The 18198-nt window shown below is 41.3% G+C and overlaps 3 protein-coding genes across 5 annotated transcripts; 2 read left to right on the plus strand and 1 right to left on the minus strand.

Moving 5' to 3' along the window:
• Positions 1 to 4400: 4400 nt before the first annotated feature.
• On the plus strand, positions 4401 to 9637 carry mad2l2 (mitotic arrest deficient 2 like 2). Its single transcript, XM_086069319.1, has 8 exons — positions 4401 to 4673; positions 4927 to 5045; positions 5126 to 5197; positions 5275 to 5375; positions 5463 to 5557; positions 5654 to 5727; positions 5817 to 5909; positions 8432 to 9637. The coding sequence occupies exons 1-8, from the start codon at positions 4634 to 4636 to the stop codon at positions 8468 to 8470; spliced, it is 633 nt and encodes a 210-aa protein (XP_085925445.1). The 5' UTR covers positions 4401 to 4633; the 3' UTR covers positions 8471 to 9637.
• Positions 8569 to 11620, minus strand: smim1 (small integral membrane protein 1). Of its 2 annotated transcripts, none has more exons than XM_086069321.1 (3): positions 11446 to 11620; positions 11215 to 11350; positions 8569 to 9872 (listed from the first exon to the last, which is right to left on the minus strand). In XM_086069321.1, the coding sequence occupies exons 2-3, from the start codon at positions 11307 to 11309 to the stop codon at positions 9749 to 9751; spliced, it is 219 nt and encodes a 72-aa protein (XP_085925447.1). In that variant the 5' UTR covers positions 11310 to 11350; positions 11446 to 11620; the 3' UTR covers positions 8569 to 9748. The 2 variants fall into 2 exon arrangements, with proteins under 2 accessions (XP_085925447.1, XP_085925446.1); XM_086069320.1 differs by having other exon boundaries at positions 11432 to 11610.
• Positions 10849 to 18178, plus strand: tmem82 (transmembrane protein 82). 2 transcript variants are annotated; one of them, XM_086069318.1, is made up of 7 exons: positions 10849 to 11026; positions 12084 to 12257; positions 12332 to 12404; positions 13006 to 13177; positions 14589 to 15009; positions 16147 to 16334; positions 16419 to 18178. In XM_086069318.1, the coding sequence occupies exons 2-7, from the start codon at positions 12167 to 12169 to the stop codon at positions 16422 to 16424; spliced, it is 951 nt and encodes a 316-aa protein (XP_085925444.1). In that variant the 5' UTR covers positions 10849 to 11026; positions 12084 to 12166; the 3' UTR covers positions 16425 to 18178. The 2 variants fall into 2 exon arrangements, with proteins under 2 accessions (XP_085925444.1, XP_085925443.1); XM_086069317.1 differs by having other exon boundaries at positions 10849 to 12257.
• The last annotated feature ends 20 nt before the right edge of the window (positions 18179 to 18198 follow it).

Below are 18198 nucleotides of genomic sequence, written 5' to 3' on the forward strand. Positions count from 1 at the left end.
AGGCAAGAAAAAAAGAGAAGCCTCCAGAAAAGAAACTGGAGCCCATCAAAATCACAGCCCCTACAGCTCGGACACCATACAGGCCAAAGGGAGGGATGATTGTGGACCGAGAACTCATGCCACTGAGATTTAAACCAGAGGCTGAGACAAACAGGTTCCTGGACTTTGCCAGCACTCGGAAAAACCAGTTGTCAGAGATGAAAAAGACAATTAAAATAGCACAGGACTCTCTTGAGTCCTCTACGGTTTTATGCCCAAATTGTGGGCATAATGCTGCTCTAATTAGATGCAGACACAAGGCATTAAAATGTGATTCTTGGAATCCATTCTTAGGGACCTAATGTTAAATGCTCCAGCATGTTCTCTTAGCCCAAAACTGGCAAAACAGAGCAAGTGGAGGTCCACAGGACAGAAGGATTACTTTGGGATTACCTTCACTTTACCAGGCTGGAGAGCTTTGTCTCTGATTCTGTCTGGTTCACAACAAAAAAATCCCTCCAAGGATATTGGCTTACGTTTTCACCATCGACACGTTGGATGTTTAGTCTTGTCAACCAAATAAATTTTGTAATGGCACAGACAATGCGTATGTGGACGGAGATGAACACTGAAGGGGTCCAGTCCACTGTTGTACAAGGTGGTGTTATGGAAAGCCCTTAAAGTTAACAGAAAAAAAAAAAGAAAAAATAATGAGGGAGATTGTGCTCGTGGTCCAAACCAGCATTCCACCATTGTCTGCAGTACATATCATTCAGAATGATGTGACCATTTTCAACACTTAGAGCTTGGCCTCTGGCTGGATAACAAATTGTGGCGATGTGATCAACACTGGGATTATCTATAAGGGCTGATTCTTCTTCCTTTGGAGAATCATTTCCATCAAACGTGTGCAACAAATTGATCCAAATATGTGATACAAATTGGTGAAAAGCACCATCTTGGATGGTTTGGTATGTGGGAGTACAGCCATCCAGCTGTAAATGCTAATAGTCTGAAACCGATCAGAAGGGTCGCGTATGTGGTTGGATTCAAGCTAAGCCACAAATTTATTTAACCTCACTGTGTCAGTGAACCATAGAGGAAGTCATTTCTAAATTCCTTCACATTTTCTTTTCACATACCTACCTCAACCAGGACTGTCAGTGTCCTGTAACTTTTATGCTGCACAATTAACAGCACGATTGTAGTGCTTTGGTATTTTAATGTAAGGTCATACATTTTTACATTACTGTTTGTAATTTTTGTGATAATGTATATTTCCATTGGGGCACGGAGGACACATTTTCAAAGGAAAATGAAATAAATAAAAATAAACAAGAAAAATAATGTGGTTGTTGTGTAAATGCCTAGAACATTACAACTTGTTATGGTTCAAAATTAATTTAGGCTTTTAGGTGTTTTACCACTTTGTATTTTTAACACTTGTACCGGTACATTTATTTTATTGACCTGTATTGACCTGTCGAAGTCACCTGTCAAAAGCTCCTCGAAAGTTCCTAAAGGCTCTGGATGTTGTGAGGTTGTCGTGGTAGACACACCTCTACAACATCGCATGGACATCGGAGACAGTGCCTCAAGATTGGCAGCCCGGGGTGGTGGTCTCCCTTTTTAAGAATGGGGACCAGAGGGTGTGTTCCAACTATAGAGGGATCACACTCCTCAGCCTCCCTGTAAGGTCTATTCAGGGGTACTGGAGAGGAGGGTCCATTGGGAAGTCAAATCTCTGATTCAAGAGGAGCAGTGTGGTTTTTGTCCCGGCCGTGGAACAATGGACCAGCTCTGAGTCTACACCCTCGGCAGTGTCCTCGAGAGTGCATGGGAGTTCGCCCAACCAGTCTACATGTGGTTTGTGGATTTGGAGAAGGCGTTCGATCGTGTTCCTTGGGGAGTCCTGTGGGGGGTGCTTCGGGAGTACGGGGTACCGAGCCCCCTGATACGGGCTGTTTGGTCCCTGTACGACCGGTGTCAGAGTTTGGTCCACATTGCCAGCAGTAAGTCTGATTCGTTTCCAGTGAGGGTTGGACTCCACCAATGCTGCCCTTTATCACCGATTCTGTTCATAACTTTTATGGACAGAATTTTTAGGCGCAGCCGAAACATTAAGGGGGTCTGGTTTGGTGGCCTCAGCATTGCATCTGTTTTTTTTTCAGATGATGTAATCTGAAAAAATTTAGATCACGGCTTTATCAAGCCGTGATCTCCAAGTCTCACTGGAGCGGTTCGCAGCCGTATGTGAAGCGGTTGGGATGAAGATCAGCACCTCTAAATCCGAGACCATGGTCTCCAGTCGGTGGCGTGCCTTCTCCGGGTTGGGGATGAGATCCTGCCCCAAGTGGAGAAGTTCAAGTATCTTGGGGTCTTGTTCACAAGTGAGGGTGATCGAATCGGTGCAGCGTCTGCAGTGATGTGGACTCTGTATCGGTCCGTTGTGGTGAAGAAGGACCTAAGTCGAAAGGCAAAGCTCTCCATTTACCGGTTGATCTATGTTCCTACCCTCACCTATGGTCAAGAGTTGTGGGTCGTAACCGAAAGAACAAGATCCTGGATCCAAGCGGCCAAAATTAGTTTCCTCTGCAGGGTGTCCGGGCTCTCCCTTAGAGATAGGGTGAGAAGCTCAGTCGTCCGGGAAGGACTCTGAGTAGAGCCACTGCTCCTCCTCATTGAGAGGAGTCAGTTGAGGTGACTTGGGCATCTGGTTCGGATGGCTCCTGGACGCCTCCCTGGAGAGGTGTTCACGCTGGAGAGGCTGTCTCTTGGCTGGCCTGGGAACGTCTTGGGATCCCACCAGAGGAGCTGGTTGAAGTGGCTGGGGAGAGGGAAGTCTGGGCTTCCCTCCTAAAGCTGCTGCCCCGGTGACCTGACCCGGATAAGTGGGTTGGATGGATGGATGGATGGATGGATGGATGGATGGATGGATGGATGGATGGATGGATGGATGGATGGATGGATGGACCTGTATTAAATCAAAACAAGGAAAAATAAATCATGAAAGGTCAAATAAAAATGTTACATTGTTAACAATTTTAGTAAAACAATAACCAGCGCTTTCATGGAATCCTACTTGGCTAGTAAGTAATTCATCTGTTGTCTTACACCCAGGAGTAACCGAAGCAGAGAAGTCCAGACTTCTCTCTCCCTAGCCACTTCATCTAGCTCCGGGGGAAATCAAGACTGGGAAAGCCCCAGCTAAGTTTCAAATGAACAACAACCAAAGCATCATGTGAATGGCTGTGAAGGGGTTAACAGTGATTGAAATTATTAGATGGGCATCAAATCATTATATGATAATGAGTTCCATGCCAAAGTCAGGTACTTTCATCCCCAAAGGAAATCTGGGACACACTTTTCTATTTGACTGTTTGTTTCGCTATTGTCACAGCGTTAATTTGCAGTGTTGTAGTACTCATTTGGAATGATTGTAACTGGTATTTTTAAATATCTCAAACTAGAAAATTTTGTAGATTTCAACCTGTTTTCTTCCATTTACCTTTAAATATTTTTAACTTCTAAATAAATAAGTGAGGGGGGAAACAAAGCAACTCAAAATAATATCCTCTGTGTTCTAAGTAGTTAATATCCCCACAGTAGGATAAAAATCAGATGGAACCATTAGAATGGTTTTAGTGTTATGCCCTACACCTAAAAATTTAGTTCATTAAAGCCATTATGACTTTTTTTTTCTTGGCTAGCAAGAAGTTAATCTAAAATGTTGAACACATTTTAATTAAATATGTCCATCCCCTCCAAATAAAATAGGTCCTCCTGTTTTATTTTACCGCCAGGAGTTGTATGGGTCTTTTTTCTTTGTTTCTTTGGCACTTGGCCGCTGCTCTATAGGTAAATTTCAGAGCGCAGAGAAGGAGATGAGTGCAGTAAAAAAAAAATCAGCTTGCTGGTTGGTTACTTTAAATGTCATTGTTGAAAGTGCACAGGCTTTAAAAACAAACAAACAAACAAAAACAATGTGATTTATTTTTGGCATGTGTTGAGCGTTAGACCAATCTTCATGTAATTGTTAACAAACATGGACAAAAAAGAATAGAATAACTAATTTTAAATGCATACTACTGGCTAATGTAATAATCACATGACTTGTTAAATGACATCAGGACACACAAAAATATCCCAAGATATTTTTATTAGATAGATAGATAGATAGATGGATGGATTGATAGACAAACAGACAGACTTTATTGTCATTATACAAACGGATGTAGCTCTCACTTGCTTTATTTGCACCCTTTTCCGTAAAAACAAAACAAAATAAAACAAAAAAATGTAATAACTACACTGCATTATTAGTACATTTAACTAAGCGGAGGCGAAAGAAAGGTTTCCTCATAAAAAAAACCGTCATCACTAGTGGACAAGAAACGGTAAATTACGTCATTGATATGCGTCCTGAATACCAACGCAACTGGCGGCCAAAACACTATTCTGCGACGTGAACAAAATCTGCATATATTTTTCTAATATACGCGTATAGTCGTATAGTTAAAATCCTTATTCTTAAGGTTCAGATTTGGTTTACTTAGCATTTGTCCTCGCGTATGTAGTAGTCATGTCTGACAGTCAGTGAAGTAAAACCGAGATCCGAAGTGGAAGAGAGCAGTTTCTTGTCTCAATTCGGATCATGACAACGCTAACAAGACAAGATCTCAATTTTGGACAAGGTACGGTGCGGAACACTTAAACATTATTTTCAATTTTCACCCCCGATTTCAGATAAAGGGCATTGGTAAAGCGGTAACAAAGACCAATTTATTTTTCTCATCTCGGATGCTCAATCAAGATATAAATAAATAATTATTTACAAAGATTATTATCATGCTCATCTGCGATATACATGCTAAAGCTATATCTATTTGTTGTGATGTGGAGTTGCATTAGATATCATTAGAATAATAATTATGGTATTTCCTCCAGTGGTTGCTGACATTTTGTGTGAGTTCCTGGAAGTTGCCATTCACCTCATTCTTTATGTCCGTGAAGTTTACCCCTCTGGAATATTTCAAAAGCGAAAGAAGTACAATGTCCCAGTGCAGGTACAGGACAAACTTAATTAAACATTTGAGACGTCTCTGTTAACACCCCCTCAGCTCAAACGTTTTGTTATGATTTGCAGATGTCATGTCACCCTGAGCTGAACCAGTACATCCAAGATACACTTCACTGTATAAAGCCGCTTATTGAGAAGGTAAGACCCGGGCTCAGTGATACTGTAACTGTACAATGTCGATCTTCCACTCACAAATGCCTGCATTTCCCTGGCAGAATGATGCTGAGAAGGTGGTGGTTGTCATTATGGACAAGGAGCATAATCCAGTCGAGAGATTTGTGTTTGAGATATCTCAGCCACCGCTGCTCTCTATCAGGTTCGCAATCCCCGTCCTTTAAATTTATCATCATTAAAAAAAAGAAGTAACCATTATATTTACTCAGTTGTGATTTATTTATTTTAGCTCAGACACATTACTGTCTCATGTGGAGCAGCTGCTGAGGGCGTTCATTCTAAAAATCAGCGTGTGTGATGCTGTTTTAAACAATAATCCACCAGGTGAGATCTGATTTTAACACACCAACAGCATATTTGAAAGGCAAGCTTGAGTTTCCATTCGGAATCGGTATAAACTTGTTTATTTCCTTGTCTCAGAGTGTTCATTCACAGTATTGGTTCATACGAGAAATTCTGCCACGCGCAACATGGAGAAGGTTCAAGTCATCAAGGTACGAACACATGATGACAGCACTTGCACGGGGGAAAACAAAGATAGATATGTGCGTTGTGTCAATTTTGGCACTTGGTGCTTTTATAGGATTTCCCATGGATAGTTGCTGATGAGCAGGAGGTCCACATGCAGGAACCCAGACTCATCCCGCTAAAGAGCTTGACATCGGACATCGTGAAGGTGAAGAAGTTTATATCCTTGATGGTCATGTTTTGAGATGCTCAAATTGATTTTAATAATGTATTATAGGCATTCCTCCCTGATAAAGAATACATAATTACTACTACTATAATAATACTGCTAATATCCAGTCAGACATACAGTATTATACATTGTTATTGAGATTAGTTTTGCTAACCCTGTTTGAAACCTGATCTCTGGCTTGAAACCCTAATTTGAATCGCTAACTCCAGTCCTATGTTGAAACGCCAATGTGATTGCTTGTAAGCCTAACCCTGACTTGAAATCATAGTTTGCAGCCATAACCATGTCTTGTAATAGCAACCTGACAAGTGCCCACCGTCTTTATGGAAGTTTTTAAAACAAGAAAAAAAACATGGAATGAGCACTTCAAAGGCCTCTAAAATCCTCCATAGCTAAATTCCAAACCAAAAATTTAATGATAGATATGTTGACAAATAATCAAGTAATGTTTTCCTCTAATTTAAAGGTGTTTATTGGCAAGGATTTCTATTGGTCATCCATCCATCTAGCGCTAATCCGGGGTCGGGTCGCGGGGACAGCAGCTTTAGCAGGGAAGCCCAGACTTCCCTCTCCCCAGTCACTTCAACCAGCTCATCCCGTGGGATCACAAGGCGTTCCCAGGCCAGCTGAAAGACATAGTCTCTCCAGCATGTCCTGGGTCGTCCACCCCGGTGTGCCAATCCAGAGGCACTGTCCCTGATGTCCACGCAATGTTGCAGAGGCGTGTCAACCACAACATCCCCACAACATCCGGGCGGATCTCATCCACCCCCGGGGCCTTGCCACCGAGGAGCTTTCCAACCACCTCAGTGACTTCGACCCCAGAGATAGGGGAGACAACCTCAGAGTTCCCAGACCCTGCTTCCTCAAAGGAAGACATGTCGGTGGAATTGAGGAGGTCTTCGAAGTATTCTCCCCACCGATTCACGACGTCCCGAGTTGAGGTCAGCAGCACCCCATCTCCACTATACACAGTGTTAATGGCGCACTGCTTTCCTCTCCCGAGACGCCGGATGGTGGACCAGAATTTACTCGAAGCCGTCCGGAAGTCGTTTTCCATGGCCTTACTGAACTCCTCCCATGTCCCGAGTTTTTGTCCTAGCAACCGCCGAAGCTGCATTCCGCTTAGCCAGCCGGTACCTTTCAGCTGCCTCTGGAGTCCCACAGGCCAAAAAGGCCCAATAGGACTCCTTCTTCAGCTTGACGGTATCCCTTACCGTGTGTGTTCACCAGCGGGTTCGAGGATTGCCGTCACGACAGGCACCAACCACCTTACGGCCACAGCTCCGATCAACCGCTTCAACAATGGAGGCGCGGAACATGGTCCACACAGCTTGGGTTCTGATACCAATCCTCTCGAGAGGGGCTGGACTCTCTTCCACTCTGGAGTTGCCCACGGTGAGAGGCGCAGAGCAGGTGTGGGCATACTTATTGCCCCCCGGCTAGGCGCCTGTACGTTGGGGTTTACCCCGGTGAACGAAAGGGTAGCCTCTCTCCGCCTTCGGGTGGGGTGACGGGTCCCGACTGTTGTTTGTCCTTATGCACCGAACAGCAGCTCAGAGTAACCCACCCTTTCTGGAGTCTTTGGAAGGTGTGCTGGAGAGCGGAGCTCCCTCTGGGGACTCCCTCGTTCTTCTGGGGGACTTTAACGCTCACGTAGGCAACAACAGTGAGACCTGGAGGGGCGTGATTGGGAGGAACGGCCCCCCCGATCAGAACTTCTTTTGGACTTCTGTGCTCGCCACGGACTGTCCATAACGAACACCATGTTCAAACACAAGGGTGTCCATTTGTGCACTTGGCACCAGGACACCCTAGGCTGCAGTTCGATGATCGACTTTGTAGTCGTGTCATCGGATTTGTGGCCGCATGTGTTGGACAATCTGGTGAAGAGAGGGGCGGAGCTGTCAACTGATCACCACCTGGTGGTGTGTTGGCTCTGATGGCGGGGTAAGATGCTGGTCCGACCTGGCAGACCCAAACGGTTTGCTGGGAACGTCTGGCAGAATCCCCTGTCCACCTCCGGTAGAACTTCTCCCTTGTCCCGAGGGAGGCGGAGGACATTAAGTCAGAGTGGACCATGTTCTATAGGTCATATCACACACAAAAATATCTCAAAAGGCAATCTATTACTACACAAAAAGACTCAATTTCTGCGGAACCCATCCTATGTATCCCATTTTTGTGATATCTTTGAACTGCTCACCCAAACCCTTAATGAAACCGTATCTTGAAAACTACTTTGAACCCACAACCTTGATTTAAAAAAACAATGCTTAACAGATATAACTTGAACCCCAATTGGAAACCTGAGCCATTGGGTCAGCCATCTTGTTTGTGATAACCATTTTTGCATGGCTGTGAGGGTTCATTTTCTTTCCAGTCTGCAGTTTAATTAAGTGTTGTTTTTCTTATTTCCGTTTTGTTCAACTGAGAAATGTTTGGAGTTTTCTACCATTTGTACTTCACTACTTTGCGTTTTTGTCTGTTTGGCACAGATGCAGCTCTATGTGGAGGAGCGAGCCCAGAAGACGTAGCAAGAATGATTGACACACAAAAATTGTCAACCGTAGAGCTGCCAAGAATGAAATGTTCCACAGGTATAATAATAATATCAGTGTTTCCCAAACTTTATTCAGCCAAGGCACTCATTTTACATTAAAAAAAAAAAAAAAATCTCACAAGACACTACCAAACAAAAATGTAAAAAAATGAAAACTGTAATAATGTCAATTTACTCACAAACGCACAGTGTGAAATCTGTTTAATTTAGCACAAAGCTGATATATTCGCAGCAAGTCATGACTTATTGTGTTTTATGAACGGCAACAAGTGGATTCACACAAGTTTGTTGTAGGGCTGGGTGATATGGCCAAACAATAAAATCTAGATTTTGTCATTCCGACAATTACGATTTTAATCTAATAAACCCAACAAACATTTATTTAAAATTTTCCTTTATTCAAAAATAATTACTGTGCAAAATGTTCAGAAAACAATCATGTATACTGATTCTAAATCAGTTTGAACATAAACTTAACATTCATAGTTTGTGATTAAATGCCACAATTAAGTAGTTGGTTGCTATTGTAAACATGTCTTGTTATGTTTTTGTTTTTGTTTTTGTAAAGTGCTTTGTGACAGCTAAGGCTGTTTGAAAGATGACTTGACTTGTAAACCACCCATCCAGCATTCTGCCATTTGTGCAAAATTACAACTCACAAAAGCATTTGGATGTGACATAAGAACAGCAGCTTTTAATATTCCAGAAGACAAAACTCGATTTCAAGATTTAGCAAATTATCAATGATTCGATTTTTAAAATGACCATGTTTCGAATTAATTAGATTTATTGTCCAGCCCTAGTTTGTTGTACCTTCAGCCATCCATTGAAAGCAATTCATTGTTCTGTCTGTCACTATACATTGTTGGAATATATAAATGAACAATTAGTGATGATTAAATAATTTTAAACAAATGAAGTGATACTGGATAAAAATCGCGTGGCACATATCATATCATGAAGTCACCTGTGAGTTTGAAAATGGACTACATTATATTTGCAACAGCCATGTTTCTAATGTTACTGTCACATGCTTGTTTTTGACATCACATTAATGTCAGATAAAGTGTTTAATGCCATCGTTGTACAGATGAACGCCCAAAGTTTTCTTTGTCAATAAATCGTTAGATTTATTAATTCATCATTTTGGTTCATAGTGATTTCTTTATTTGTATTTTTTTTTTGTGGAAAACATAGAAAAATGCAAATGTCCGAGATCATTCAAAAGGCCTTTTCATATATGTGGGCTCCATCAGCATTTATGGACGTAGTATCCTGTCACGTATCCCATGATGAAGACAAACGCTACTGTAGCCAGCGCTCCAGCTGCCTTCACCACGATGCCAGTGTTGCCGGTGCACGTTCTGTTGTAGAGCCTAAACGCAACACATCATACAACATTATCTTAAACCAGCAGTCCTTAACCTGGGTTCGATCTTAGTCCAGGGGTTCGACAGAACGTCTGGTGTTCCACAGGGTTCAATTCTAGGGCATCTAGTGTTTTCATTGTATCTGCTGCTCCTGGGTTCCATCTTAAGAAAACAGCAGAGGTTGTTTTAAAGTGCTCTATAGTGGACTCAATTCAACTCACTTGACAAAGGGGGCCAGTTTGGCAAACAGTTCACAATTCATCAAAACAATTGCCACAATTGGCCTGCCAGCTCAATGCTAACATATAATGGCAATTGGCATTGACATGCTAATGGTTAGCATTGTTGCAGTTTTTCCAACCACGTAAGCAACTGTTTATAGTAGGGGTGTGAATTGCCTAATACCTGGCGATTCGATTCGTATCACGATTCATAGGTCACGATTCGATTCGATCCCGATACGAAACTATAAAGTGATTATTGCGATTTTTTTTTTTTAACTCAAATTTAGAAAGTACTAATCAGTAAACTTGTACATGTACACTGTAAGATTTGTATGAAAATGTATTTATTTGAAAATTCAGGTTGCAGTCTGTTTCATGTTTGAACAGCACTGAAATCAAATATTAAGGCTTGATGTTCCATTAATATAACATTTTTTCATGCTTAATGTGGAAATCCTAACCCTAAGTAAGACGTTTTGTTGAATATTCCCATAAAAAAATGTATGTTTAAAACTTGATTCGGCCGCATATTGAATCGATTCGAGAATTGCGCGCTGTAATATCGCGATATATTGCCAAATCGATTTTTTCTAACACCCCTAGTTAATAGCATTAAGCTGACAGACATTCAAACTGATATGGTTATTTAAATACAAAATGTTTTTTGTTTCGTTTGGCAGTCCACTTCAACTGGGAGTGGCAAAAAACATTTAATTTCAAAACCTCTTTCTTTTCTTTTTTTGAAGACTCTTTGCCAAACTGCTGTTTGTTGTTAGCTGAGTTCAATAGCAACATTGAGTCAAAGCAAAAAAACAAGCAATAGTTGGATAACTTGTAAATCAAGGTACCGCTGTGACTGTAAGAATTGTGCTCGTCATCCATATGACTACCACACTCTGGACAAAAGTACCGAAACGCCGGCGCTTACATTAGCACGTGAGTCCGCTTATGTAATTAAAACTTCCTGTAGCTCTTCCTCTCTTTGAATTGTTGTTCTTTGGAAAATATTTGAAATAAAAAGCACAGCTACACTGAGTTAATAATTTGACGGTGGCTCAAAAGAGGTCCACTGGGCAGACGTGGTGTGAGAACGTCAAGGCAATACAGCAGCAAAACCTACTCACCTCGTCATGGTGGACTGCGACGCCTCCACGTTCATGTTGATGTTGTCATTGTTCCATCGATTGTATTGCACACTTTCGGCACCGTTGGCGTCCATGTGGGAAGTCTTCACTCTCCTCTGCAGTCAGTCTTTTATGCCTGTGCACAATACGTTGTGTCCGTGATCCAAAACGTCCTCTTTTAAGAACACCATCGTGATCTTGCATGCGTGGAACTTACCACTGGAAATTTACCTCTGAAAAGACCTTGTTCATGTGTTCACTGGGCTCAGATGGCCATGAATTAATTTGTTCATATTTTATGTTTATATGACTTGATTACTATGACAAAGTTCAGTCAAGCTCTGGGTTGTTAACCATTCCTTTGTTGGCGACCACTTAAAACACTTTGTAATAAGAGGACTTTGACTCAAAGTGGACTTTGAGGTTGTTGCAGCGTGATTAAGACTAAGACTCTGCTGCTCTTATTTTTCATATCTTTTAAGTCTGTAAAATGTGATATGATGCAGCCTTGGAAAATGGCAAAGAAAAACAGCAGCACCTACATCCCTTTCAAAAGTATTGGAACAGCAATTCCACTATTGTTGTTGTTGTACACTGAAGACAGTTGGGTTTCAAATTAAAACTTAACTCTCAACTCATCTAGATGAATATGAGACAAAAGTTGAGAATTCCAGCTTTCGATTTATGGTATGAGTCGCGGTCTTGATAGCGTTATTAATGTTACCAGCATGATTTCATGCCACCTATTTCTGTGTGTGCTGCTGCTATCTGCTGTGAGTCAGATGGCTGACCTTTGGAACAAGCTTCAGGTTGGGCAAAGCTCAGCCGAACTACCAGAAATAAATAACATTTCATCTTTTTTGTTAAAGCCAATACCCAAAGTATAAGACCATTTAAATGGGATGGACTGCCATTATTGCTATTTCAAGTGAAGCCGTTTCCTTCAAGTGCCATGATTTCATTCATCTTGTCGCTGCTGCCGACATCCTACTTGACAAAGTGGTTGGCGATGAACGTGAATCTGCTGTGTCGTTTGCTTCAAGGTGAGACTCGAATCACAATCGCGTTATGTTTTCACATGTGTTTGTGACACAATCAAATAACGTGTCACCTACAGGACTCGTTGGTGCATGTGGGATCTCTGTGCTCGGCTCCCTTCTCAGAGTGCGTTTGTATGTTGAGGAGGAAAGGTAAAGTCGCTGACATTGCATTTGGACTTCAAAGTTCTACCGGTTCATGTGCTTCATGTGTCCGTCTAGCTAGCTAGCTAGCACCTTTAAACCAAGAGTGCCATCGAGAGGAGTCAAAAAATATCACAGGTGCTTCATGAAGCTTCATGTGTCCGTCTGTCTGTTTGTCTCTCTGGTTAGCTGTTTAGCTGGCTAGCACCTTTAAACCAAGAGTGCCATCGAGAGGAGTCAAAAAATATCACAGGTGCTTCATGAAGCTTCATGTGTCCGTCTGTCTGTCTGTCTCTCTGGTTAGCTGTTTAGCTGGCTAGCACCTTTAAACCAAGAGTGCCATCTAGAGGAGTCAAAAAATATCATAGGTGCTTCATGAAGCTTCATTTGTCTGTCTGGTTAGCTGTTTAGCTAGCTAGCTAGCTAGCACCTTTAAACCAAGAGTGCCATCTAGAGGAGTCAAAAAATATCACAGGTGCTTCATGAAGCTTCATGTGTCCGCATGTCTGTTTGTCTGTCTGGTTAGCTGTTTAGCTAGATAGCACCTTTAAATAAGAGTGCCATCAAAGTTCTACCGGTTCATTTACGGTACTCTTTCTGCACCTCACAGTTGGGGTGACAAAGATGCATCTTGCCAGAGGAGGGTAAAACATGGACTGGCGGGGGCGCTCGGCTTTGGCTTCGTGGCCGGGATGCTGGCTGCTGTAGGTTCGCGTGTGGCCTCCATGGTGGTGCTGGAATTTTGTCTTCGAGCTGTCTCTGGATGGGTTACACGGGGACCGGTAAGAAACCGAGTTGCAGTTGCCTCATGAAAAAGTATTTGACATTTTCCTATTACATCAGAGAAAGGGTTAATACTCGAGATGGGACTCTAGTTTAAAAAATATATATATATAATTAATTAGAGGTCTCGGACAAGGGATGCTATTGATTAAAAACCAAGCAGAAGGTTGGAGAAAAGAACCACTCAGAAACTGTTCACTGCACTTTATTTAATGTTAAAACATTTTTTAAGTCTGTCAGGCAATGATGTACTCTTTTTAAAATTTAAGTAAAAACTAAGTTTTAAGAATGCATGTTGTCAGTTCAACATGTTTCATTGAAACAAAGTTTAACCCATTAAACCGCGCTGCTAGCGTTAAAGCCGGGTTTTGTTTTGACCAATTCTTGGTCTCTTAGCCGATTAACTCATTCACTGCCATTGACGGCTATAGACGTCAAAAAATTAAAAAAAATTGTAGTATGAAAACCTAGATTTTTTATTTTATTGTACATTTAGAATATAAATTAAATGTGTGATTAATCGTGAGTTAACTATTGAAGTCATGCGATTAATTACAATTTAAAAAATGTAACCGCCTGACTCGATAACAAATTTTTTATTAAAATTATGTTTCTATCTGCTTTAGGAGCTGAGATATAAATAATTTTTAATATTGTTGAATTTCCAGGAAAAAGGTTTTCGGCGGTGACTCAAAAGTCACCCATAGGTTTTAGAGGCATGTTTTGCCAGACGCTTTAGGCCTTAATGGGTTAATAAAGACAGCGTTGTGTTAAATGTGTCTTGCGTGTTAAACTACAGTTACAAATAGGTGTGTTATAATTTTCTGTATAAAAATTTAAACGTATGCTGAAGGAAAATTTTGACAACATTTAGTCGACTAAAATTGCTCTTTATTTCCGTCGTTGGATTAAAACTAAAATACAATCCAATGACTAAATTCTGACTAAAGTTTTTATTAATTTTTGTCTAAAGACTAGGCGTCATCCTCACATTCTACACTGTAGAATCTGTGGAATGTACGTGTGACTTTAAAAGACGTAATATCGACATTGTTCAGTGAATGAGATTGTATACTTGGGTGGCTGTTAACTGGCTAAACGTGTTTCCTGATAAGAACACCATGTTGTCGCAGTTTTCCATTACGTTGATATTTTGGAGAAAATCAATTGCCTGGTGTGCATGTGTGTGTGTTGCTGGCTGTAATTTGTTTGCTGTTGTAGTCCATTTGCGTCGCTGGGTCTGCATTGACCATCAGACCTGCTTGAATCTATTTAGCTACAAAACCAACATAGTAATGTGAAAAGATGTGAAGTTATGAAAATAAAGCAGAACAAACAATTGGCCATACTTTTATGTCCTTTAGTAAAACATTTATTGTTATGTTATGAAATTCTGGTTGTGTTACTCAGAACTCTTTGAAGGCGCTCCAGCATCTCCTGGTTCAAAGCCAATTCTCACTGGGATGTGCCCTCAGCTGCACGCTACAATTCCTCCACGAAGGGGCTCCGCGTCGCTGTCTGTGCTTGCTCCTGGCCGCGGCACTCGGCTGTTGGCTGGCCAGGCGGGCCGCGGCCTTGCAGGGCCACGTCGCGACTCTGTACAAACTGCACAGCTCGCAGCGCTACTGCGGCATTTGCGTCGGCTTGCTGACATACGGCCGCGGCCCTCTGCTGCTTCCCACGCTATGCGGGACACTCGGCGTCACCTTCGTCGTGGCTGTGATGGCAGCTGTAGCGATCATCAATCAGCACTTCCTGTCTGCAACAGAGGCACTTAGGTTTTGGACACCGCTGACTATCTGTTACACTCTGCTGGTGGTGTACATGCAAGGTGAGACATTAGCTTAAGCAGGGTACAGTATAGGGAGGTAGGGACTGAGCCCTGCTCCGAATACCCCCCCCCCCCCCCCACACACACACACACATTGTAATTAAGTGGGAGGTATTGGATCTTTCTAGATGATGCATAGTAGGGGAGTTGAAAAAAAGTTGTTTCGGCAATATATCGCTATATAACCGTGCACAATTCTCGTATCGATTCAATATGCGGCAAATCGATTTTTAAACATCAATTTTTGATGGAAATATTCAACAAAACATCTTACTTGAGGTTAGCTTTTAAACCAAGAGTGCCATCTAGAGGAGTCAAAAAATATCACAGGTGCTTCATGTGTCCGCATGTCTGTTTGTCTGTCTGGTTAGCTGTTTAGCTAGATAGCACCTTTAAAAAAGAGTGCCATCTAGGGGAGTAAAACATTTTCACAGGTGCTTCATTTGTCTGTCTGTCTGTCTAGTTAGCTGTTTAGCTAGCTAGCACCTTTAAATAAGAGTGCCATCTAGAGCAGTGGTCCTCAACCCTGGTCCTCGGGGACCGATATCCAGCCTGTTTTCCATGTCTCCGACAGCCAACACAGGTGGGAATCGTTATCAGGCTTCTCCAGAGCTTGCTAATTAGCTGATGATATGAATCACCTGTGTTGGCTGCGGGAGACATGGAAAACAGGTTGGATACCGGTCCCCGAGGACCAGGGTTGAGGACCACTGATCTAGAGGAGTAGAAAAATATCACAGGTGCTTAATTTGTCTGACTGTCTGTCTAGTTAGCTGTTTAGCTAGCTAGCACCTTTAAATAAGAGTGCCATCTAAAGGAGTAAAAAATATAACAGGTGCTTCATAAAGCTTCATCTGTCTATCTGTCTGGTTAGCTAGCTAGCTGGCCGATTAAACCAAGAGTGCCATCTAGAGGAGTCAAACAATATCACAAGTGTTTCATGAACACACAAATGGAAAAAAAAATCGCAATAATCGACTTATATTCGTATTGTGATTAATTGGTATCTAATCGAATCGTGATACGGATCGAATCGCCAGGTACGAGGCAATGCACACCCCTAATGCATAGTGAAGTGAATGTTCTTTTTTTTTTTTACTACGCTCCATCAATCAATATCACATCTTCCTTTGGCAGACAAGCAGCATGATCTGCCAGCAAGCCATGCGCTCCTGAACTCGGTGGTGGTGCGACTCAGTGCGTTGATGGTCCTGATGCTGACTGTTGGGCGCTGGGCCGATGTAATCCACATTTTTGTGTGTTTCCTGGGTGAGGCCAGCTGTCTGATCCCCGCTGCAGATCTACTGGATGCAATGTCCTCACAGGTCAGAGATCCTCAGCTCAAAATTGTACTGGATGGAGTCAAAGGATATTAACAGCTCGGCACATATGTGCAAATGTGTTTTCAGGGATGAACATAATGGATTTTGAAGAATTCCCTTGGCCAAATGGAGTGCACTACCAGGATGCAATCAGCAGAGGTGCTGTTGAGTCAATTTCAAGTAGTGTGTAGTCAGTCCAAAGATGAAGAACGTGACCTTTTCTGGAAGTTGAGGTATATCCATGCAGATGACGCACTAACTGGTCGGATCATATGTCAAAATGTCAGCCATCTTGGTACAGTCATTAGAGCAGCGATGCTACATCATTGTTCTGCTTGGGGTTGCACATACAGTTGTGAATTGATTACAAATACCTTTCACAGGTAGGACACATTGTTTCGTTGCTGTGTTTAACCCGTATTGACGCTTGGTTGCTAGTGAATAGCAAAGGTTTTACTAATTTTTATTTTTGTTGCAGTGCATCAAATTGCATTTTAGTAGAAATTAGTCGTATTTAACAAAACTTTATGATGGATATTTTACAAACTTTTGTAACTCCGCAAGGAGTGCTTGTAATGCCATCTGAGGAGACTGTAAGGCTTGTCACATCACATCATTTAATTTGCTAGTCAGAACCAGGGAAAAACATGAATGTTCTATTTCCACCTCAATCAGTTTATCTGTCCAATTAATGGACCACAGGAGGGTTTTTTTTTTTTTTTTTGTGTCCCAGAGGATGCATCGAGAACGAAATATGGCATTGACAACCATTGTTTTAGCCTCATCGCAGGGGTCAGTTTTCCACAAATTGAAACTCCATCACACGGCTAAAATGAGAAAAATGAAGGTGCTCTGTTAAGGCACTTACCTTTCCAAGGTTTTTAAATTGGTTATATGACGTAGCAACTACCACATAGGTTGGAGTGGGATATGTAATTATGAGTAAATATTACATGTATTTTTTTTTTTTACTAAGAAAAGTTGAAACTTTTGTACTATGTAGATGTTAACTGTACATAAATACAACATTGTGTGTAAATATTTTTTTATTTTGTCTCTTCATGATTGCTACTATAGGTATGCTGCACCAATAGCTAGAAATAATTAAATTTAACAATCCTTTATTGCCATGTAAATGTGAACATTAGTACTATTACTACAGAAAACACTGCAGTCTAATTCACTTGTAGTGTTTGACATGACAGTAATGACTGTCACAATTTGACATAGCATAGCTTCTTGATGTCCGCATGGCCATGAAAATATGTATTTAGAACATTCCGCTTCTGTTATCTTGTTGATAACAAGGCAACTAATTAACCATAACTTTCCTACAATCACATTCTTTTTTGTAGAGGTGCAACAATTTATCGCTAACCAATTATGAATTGACAACAATTTTAATAGTCAATTAATCATTTAAACTTGAAATTGTCCAAATCCTCTTAATTTCAACTATGAACCTTCTCAGAGTTATGCAGTTCTCCATGAAAGCAGACTGTTGTGTTTAATCAAAATAAGGCATTTGCAAATTATTTTGAAGAACAATGCTCATAATTTTTGCTTATTTTCTCACATATTACGGGCCAAACTAGTAATTAAATCCAAATAAATTGATCTTTGTACATTTTCTCCGCTGCCATTTTAAAATATAATTTAAAAAACACATTTCTTAGATTCATAATCATAAAGTAATTGAACAATATAGTGCATTCATCAATTATTAAAATAGTTGTTAGTTGCAGCATTCATTTTTTTGTGACATGCCCATCCCTATTAGTTTCTGAAAAGTAAAATGCCTTGATTGTAAACTTTGTAATGCACATGAAATAAACAGCTGATCACAATCTGTAATCGCTCACTTCAA

The sequence above is a fragment of the Leptonotus elevatus genome, chromosome 2 (genome assembly GCF_054856555.1).
Source record: "Leptonotus elevatus isolate MCC_2025b chromosome 2, RoL_Lele_1.0, whole genome shotgun sequence".
Taxonomy (NCBI): Eukaryota; Metazoa; Chordata; class Actinopteri; order Syngnathiformes; family Syngnathidae; genus Leptonotus; species Leptonotus elevatus.